This window comes from Chaetodon auriga, chromosome 17 (assembly GCF_051107435.1).
Source record: "Chaetodon auriga isolate fChaAug3 chromosome 17, fChaAug3.hap1, whole genome shotgun sequence".
Classification (NCBI taxonomy): domain Eukaryota; kingdom Metazoa; phylum Chordata; class Actinopteri; order Chaetodontiformes; family Chaetodontidae; genus Chaetodon; species Chaetodon auriga.
The window spans coordinates 20,783,356-20,791,285 of record NC_135090.1 but is presented as its reverse complement, the minus strand read 5'-3'; the positions used below and the strand labels follow the sequence as shown (position 1 = coordinate 20,791,285).

At 44.1% G+C, this 7,930-nt stretch overlaps 1 protein-coding gene across 1 annotated transcript; it reads right to left on the bottom strand.

The window, feature by feature from the left end:
• Positions 1-4,411: 4,411 nt before the first annotated feature.
• Positions 4,412-7,662, bottom strand: LOC143335584 (uncharacterized). The gene is made up of 5 exons (XM_076755125.1): positions 7,363-7,662; positions 6,915-7,067; positions 6,368-6,414; positions 6,202-6,270; positions 4,412-5,332 (listed from the first exon to the last, which is right to left on the bottom strand). The coding sequence occupies exons 1-5, from the start codon at positions 7,428-7,430 to the stop codon at positions 5,241-5,243; spliced, it is 429 nt and encodes a 142-aa protein (XP_076611240.1). The 5' UTR covers positions 7,431-7,662; the 3' UTR covers positions 4,412-5,240.
• Positions 7,663-7,930: the final 268 nt, after the last annotated feature.

The following is a 7,930-nucleotide window of genomic DNA, read 5'->3' as shown; positions in this document are numbered from 1 at the left end:
GTTCGTTCTTGACTCCACGGATGAAGATCAGAAGCTCCGGAACAGCCCTGAAATGGACGGTGTGGTTTTGTTTTGTCCGATTCTGTTTCAAAGCTCCACCATGAACTTTGAATCTCAACCTTTTAAAGAGCCAACATGGACAAGAAGCCGTGAAAGAGCTCCGAAAGAAGAACATGCAATATGATCAAAAGCTCCACATGAAGCCCGTGCATGCTACTCTCAAACATTAGCATTGTAGTTTGGTGGAGTGCTAGTTGGTGTTTGAGTCTAAAGATGCTCCATAAACGCTGTTCACTGATTTATTTATGAGCAGCGTCTGTCCTGTAAAGGCAGCAGGTCAAAGCTCACATGTTCCTCTCTGTAGTTGGTGTGAGGACGCTGCTTCTTGCACACACTTGTGTCGGAAACAGGTTTGTGATTTCTCGAGAGGAATTAAACCCAACAGCCCCCGGGAGGGGGGAGACGATGACTTGAACACTTCATTTGCAGGTTCATCGTCCTGCCTGGCTTTAGGTTTTGGAATCCATCAAAGGTTAATTTCCCTCCCTGCTCATCGTTCTGACGTTTGAGAGTGTGAGAGTTAACTTTGAGACGATGGTTCAGAAACATGCAGCATTACAGAACAAAACACTTCATCCGAGTGAAAACAGGAGCTTTTATTTACACCAGCGAGGCCCTGTGTGATAAGACGTCATCGAGCAGCAGCAGAAGCAGCTTCTCTTCACCACGAGTGACACGTTGATTAAAATCCAGTCAGTGTCGGAGCAACATGAGCATAAAAATCATCAGCAGCACAAACTGAACCTGCTGCACTTCAAGACGACTCCTCCGCCCGATCAGCATGAATAAACCTGACAAATGAATCAACATGACACATCAGATATTCAGCCAACAGAAAACCATCCAGCTTCTCGTTGTTTGCGCTCTATTTTAATTATTTAAACAGCTGTTAATTATTCATGTGTTGAGTTAAACTGAACGGAGCTCGTCAGCGACCTCTTTCACTTTCAGCTCATTCAGAGTCGTCAGAATATTCACTGCAGTGAGTCACCTTCAGAAAAGCCAGCAGTCACAAACAGACTGGGTTTGGCTTCAGTAGCTTTGTGCTCCTGGTTATGAACGGATGAGTCTCTGTGTGTTTGTGACCGCGCGCACACACACACACACACACACACACACACACACACACACACACAGTGACTGAGAGCAACGGTGTCCATGTTTCATGAATACTATTACAAGGCTCACAGAGCAAATGAGTGCTCCTGCCCACTTGACACACACACACACACACACACACACACACACACACGTCTAACCCAGGGATGTCGGCCACTTTGTCGTTTTTCTCTCCTCTTTCCTTCTCTGGAGTTTCATGCAGCCTGCAGAATTCTGATTTCTGCCTGCTGGTCATTAACTACACTTAACCACCTGTTTCCTCCACAGACACATTATTTTTATGTTTAACTGCCACCAGATCAGTGATATTAATGTGAAGTCCATGGGCTGTTTCTCTGTAACTCATACGACGTGTGTGACAGTGAAAACACACATCAGCGTCATCACACAGGACTTTAAATTCAGTTTAAAACAATTAAACTAACACATGGATTAAATAAATGAAATGAAATAACATCTGGAGACACGTGTGTGCTGCTCTCAGTGTGTGTTGTACATCACTGTGTATGTGTTTACACAGATATGAGACTGTGTGTGTGTGTGTGTGTGTGTGTGTGTGTGTGTGTGTGTGTAAGTCCTTCAGTACACGTTCGAGTTGCTTGTACTCAGATATTTATGATACTTGATATTGTTCTCGTCACAGTTACAGTTACTGGCTCCTTTTCAGATTTATGTGTTAAGTTTATGAAAAATACATCATCTGATTAAAATACTCTGCAGTATAATCTGTTCAAATTAGCTCCAAAATACTGCTTATACTGCAGTAATAATGAGAGCTGTAACACTTTGACTGGGGCCTTTTTCATCATGTGTACTTTTACTTTTCATACTCTGAGTACCTTTCGGGGTCATGCTTTAGATTATTTAGATTACTAACACAGCGTATTAAGGAAATCCTGGTGAGGAAGAGAAGAAGTACAAGGTGGAAATACTTAAATCATCCAGTTGATAGTGACTGATACAGATATTTATGTTATTTTAATAAAATCACACTTTATGTCCTCCCAAAAAACCTACGTGACACTTAAACTAAACACTAAATCAACTTCAATACAACCTTTAATGACTTTATTTTACAGCCCAGTGTTTAATCATGTTACAAACATATACTCCATAATACTACAAACTATTTGAGAATTATAAAAAAATACACCTTTTTCTCAAAGCCAAATGTTTTATTGTCCAGCAATGAAAATAAATTTTAAAAAGTTAAAAACATAAATAATTATATTAATAAGTACTCCATATTTAATACACTTCACAACTTTTTTGTAAACGTTTCATTTAAAAAGAAATTATATATAATTGAATTATTGACAGTTTATTCTGTAACCTTTGTCTTCTGCCCTTGTTTTTACATTTACTGCACACACCTGAATCATTTTACTGATGCTCTTTAAACTACATATAATTAAAGAATAATGTGGCTGGAATCTAAAGCTTTACCCTTTTTACTGCGAGTACATACTTTTACTGAAGTAAGATTTTAGACACGATTATTTAATATTATTTCATTGTTGTGCTTCTTTTACTCGAGTAAAGGATCTGAACGTTTGACATTTAGGAATCAAGTCAAAACACAGTAGATCTTCACAAACAAGGCGTTTGGCTTCAGTTTCTGTCAGCATCAGCGCGTCCGTGTGTTTAAGGTTCCGGTCTTTAGACCGATCCGTGTGTGTGAGGTTCCAGTCTTTAGACCGATCCATGTGTGTGAGGTTCCAGTCTTTAGACTGATCCGTGTGTGTGAGGTTCCAGTCTTTAGACCGATCCATGTGTGTGAGGTTCCAGTCTTTAGACCGATCCGTGGTCCTCCTGTTCTGCTGCTGTCCTCTTTTTGTTCTCTCTCGCCTCTGTATGACATGTAAGTAAGGTCCTGTAAGCCCTCGTGGGCTGGGCACCCTCAGGTGTGTGACACTCGGATAAAAGTATTCAATTCATAAGGACACACACACACACACACACACACACAGAAGCAGGGATCCACAAACAAATGTCTGTTGGAATAAAAAGAGAGGAGATGCCTTATAGCGCTGCAGCTCCACTCGACTCATAATGATGCACACACACGCACACACACACACACACACACACACACACACACACACACACACACACACACCTCTCTTTCTTATCCACAATAACAACCACACTTAAAACACCTTTCCTCTGACACACACACACACACACACACACACACACACACACCTTCTCTCAATCTTCTACCCACTTACACTCTCAGCCCCCTCCTACTACCACCTCTTTCTTCCAAATCACACACACACACACACACACACACACGCACACACATCTTCCCTCAATCTCCTACCCGATTACACCCGCACGCTAAAACCCCTTTTTGCACACCTCCCCAACACACACACATCTCCTACCTTCCCTAAAACCCTTTTCGTTTCCTCTGACACTCACTCACACACACACACACACACACACACACACACACACACACACAGGCTCTCTTTTTGTCAACCACTAACCCCCCCTCCACCCTCCCCCTCCCTCCCCCCTCCTCCCAGTAATCTGGCTGGCCCGTGGCCTCCTCTCTCTCGCTCCACTGTTCTGTGTGATAGAATATCGATCGGTTTGCCTCGGCTCGGCGTGGAGCAGGAGGAGGGGGGGCGGCTGTAGGCTAAAGGGAGAGTGCGTGCGTGTGTGTGTGTGTTGGAGGGGGGGCAGTGGTCAGACATGCTCCAAGGTTGTTACCACAGCAACAGCAGGATGGGTCAGAGGGTTGCCATGGCGCCTAGGTCGCAGGGTCAGGGGGAGGGTCCTGGAGGGCTCTCGTTTTCTCCCTGTATATATATATATACGTGTTAGTGTGTGTGTGCGTGTGTGTGTGTGTGTGTGTTAATAGGGAGGGAGGGGGCAGGCGGGTGGAGGAGAGAGAGGTGTCCAGTCCAGCTATATTGGGTGTGTTAATAATGAATGGTGGTGTGTGTGGTGGCGGTCTCTCTCTCTCTCTGCCTCCATCTGCGTCTCTTCTTCTTCTGTCTGTCGCAACAACACGTGAACCAGTTCAGCATCACCTCCATCCAGAGTCCACGGCGCGAGGATCCCCGTGACACGAGCACAACAAAGACATCCGCCAATCTTCATCTTTATCTTTATCTGTCCGTGTTTTGACAGCACACACACACACACCATCATCATTATCATCATCATCATCATCATCGTCGTCGTCGTCTTAGAAAACAAATAAACAGCAAAATCAATGAAGACTTGAATCAAAACGTAGAACATTTAATGTAGAAGAAGAGCTCTGTGCAGCTTTCCTCACTGTTACATTAGATGGTTTCACGTCTCCTGTCGACAGATTTCATACACACACATTCACACACACACACACACACACACACACACACACACACACACACACACACACCGAAATTTATTGAAAAACTGAAAAAAAAAAAAAAAGTAAAACAGCCCAAACATGTTGATTCCATTTCATTTTTAACTGATGTGGTTTGATCTTTGCTCCTCTCGCTCACCGTTTGTAAAACTTGTTAAAAAAAAAAATGTAAACTTTTTTTTTTTAATGCATTTTCAGTTTTCACTCTTAACTGGAATTGATTTTTTTTTCTTTGAATATGTCGACTTTATTTACTGTACCTCACTAATATAACAAGCAGTGTGCAAAACACAGTTTTCATGTGTAACTTCATAGAGAACAGTGAGTGTATTTACTGTAAGTTAGCAGATTAAGAGTAATACACCAAGAAAATAGTATTGTGCTTAACAGACGTTCATTTGAAAAGCTGAAAAAAGAAAAGGCCTGAGAATCTGTTATTGTGGAAAAATCCCAAATGAAAGAAGAACACACACATTATGGAAGAGCAGGATTAATACTGACGGAAGTGTCACATAGAAGCATCATTAAAGGTGTCGGTGAAGTGTAAATGAAGGATCTAAAGGTGCATTCTGTTGGCGCTCCAGTCCGTTTTGACCTGGTTTATCTGTCGTGCAGCAGACGAGCTGAACACACAGAAAGGCCTGTTTTCACGGCAGAGCGATCCTCCTGTTTACAGTCACATTGTGTTTAATTAAACCTGCTGGACGAGAGCTGAGACTGTTTGCACTTCTTCTCTCCTCATCGTCGCCTTCTTCGCAAGCACGCCGGCCGCTAGGACGGCAACTGCCGGGGAGACACACAAAGAAGAAAAGCAGGGTGAGATTCTCTGACCTTGTGCCGCCGCCGCATCAATGCAGTTTAAAGGCAGAACAATGTGATGAGATTAAACACAAAAACGACCTTTTCACCTCGTTCATACTCTTACACTAAATATGTTTGCATTTGTTGAGATTAAAGAGACGTGTGTGAGAAATTTGGAGGTGTAAAAAATAAGACTCCAAACACAGAAAGACAAATTCCCTTGAACACAATAAAAGCCTGACAATTCCTCAAACAGTGGCATCAAAAACACATGAAGCTGAACAAAACCTGCCACGTTTTCATCCAAAAACACACTTTAAAAGCTTCACAAAGGTCAAATTACGGTGCATTTGACTGGACTGGGCTGCGCAGGTGTTCACGGTATTGTGTCCACCCCGTGCTCCTGCCGCTTCTCGACGTGTGTTCACTGCTGTTAGATGCAGCAGAGGACGCTTCGGTGTTTAGAGAAGTGAAAAATGTTGCCAGCCTGTGGTTCAGAATACAAATTCACATCCAGCTTGACTTATCTGGTCAAAAGCACCTTAGTACCAAGATTTCATTTTTTTAGATTTTAAGCCAGTGGACCAAATAGGATCTTAAAGTCACAAGGCGTCCGTGCAAAGCCAATCTCTGAGCGCTGCAGACCCCCAGCCCCTTCCCCTCCAATATCCTGCATTACCACTGCAGGGTTATCAAACAGTCCCTGTGCAGCTTGGACGGCTGCATCTGTGTGACTGATTCAGACACATTTCAGTGCTGCTGTTGGTGTTTGCTCTGCGTGTGTTTAGGAGAACTTTGTGGCAGGACGTGAATACAAATCCACGTTTAAACTGCACGAAACAAAGGCTCACCAAGCGCCAGGAGGAGAACGGCTCCCCTCTGCCCGGGGTGGAAATGACCGAACAGCCACGTAGAACGTTCTGCAGGACGAGGAGAAGACGTGGACGTGTGTTTGCATCCAGTTTGAAAATGAATCATTTTATTCAGATCATCTTCATCCACTGCAGACCTACTCACCATCCGGGCGACGTTCGCATGTTAAAAGTTCATCCAAAATGATCAAACTGTCAAGAAGAGAAAAGGAAACGTGCGTTAATTCAGTCACATAAAACCAGCGAATCCAGTTTAACTGGCTTCATTATGGGGAATAACGCCAGTCTGCAGGTTCATGGTGTAAAACCACACAGAACACCCGACGGGGGGAAGCAGTAAAGCTGGAGCGATGAGTCCTTCAGTTGGTTTGTCATCCGAGCCTCATAACTGAGAGCTGACGACATTTTTCAAACAGCTTCTGAAATGTGAAGATTTGCTGATGTTTCTCTGTTTTCTGTGATGAGACACTGGAGACACTGTTCGAATGTCAGCCCACTCTGTAACAGGCTTTTTTTTTTTTTTTTTTTTACTCTATTACAGACCAAACAATGAACTGACTAATGGACAAAGTAATTTGTGTGGGGTTTTTTTTGGTTTTTTTTAGGATGTGGATCTTTTTTAATTAATTTAATGAATGAATCAGCTCAGTCTGTTAAAACGTGACCACTGAACAATAAGTGAGTGGGTTTACCTGATGACAGTCACACTGAGGATGAGGAGGAGGAACATGAGGACACGGCTGGACAGGCGCTCCTGGACGCTTTTGGACAAACAGCCGCAGTTCGGCCGTTTGGCCACACGGTGGCGCCCGAAGCCCTCCGCCCGCAGCCGCCTGAGCAAAACCCTGCATGGAGATAACAATGAAACCATTCAGAACAAAGCTGCCAAAAGTGAGAGTTTTGAATGCACGAGAGTTAAACATCTGGACTTCCCGGCAGCGTCACGCTTCCAGGAAGTGCGAAGGTAATAAAAGATGCGTCACTGTTGCGCTCTTCGTGGCCTGTTTTTCCTCCGAAGCAGCGATAGACACATTTTAAATGGTCGTAAGGTCACCGAGCAGCCGTGAACACATCCACAGAGCCCTGAGGAGGATGACGGGGGTGTCCCAGACCCTCGCTCAGGCTGCCGTGTTTACGCACCTCAGATCGTAACGATGGACGACCCTCAGCACCCACTCCTCTTCTATAGAGATCTCCACCTTCCCCATATGAGCCCCCGGATCCTGATCTACGGCTGACCCTTCAAAGTGCTCCTCTGTTAATGGTCAGGTCGTGGTCCTGGACTTCTGCTCCGCTTTTCCGGGTCTCATTTCGTTTTTGACGTCCCAGCGTGTTGACGGGAAGTTTCTGCCCACATGGAGCGAAGGGAGGAGGAACTATTGACACAGAGGCGTGATGAAGCTTGGGATCCACTCACTTCTTGTACATTTACGTCGGTTTAAAAAGAAAAAGCTCCTCCTCAAAGGAGCAGACAGGAAGTAACAGCTGCAGAATGTTGTCGTGTTTAAATATATTAATTTCACTTCCAGGTAAATCACGTCGGATCGAGCCTTCTGGTCGCGGCTGCTGGTGGAAACGAGCGCTGATGCTCGTTCACACAGAAATATTAACAAAAATCAGGCTATAAATATTTTTATTGAACGGCCTCTTTGGAAAAACACGAGTCTTTATGACAGGAGGGATATGACCAAATGAAACATGAGACTCG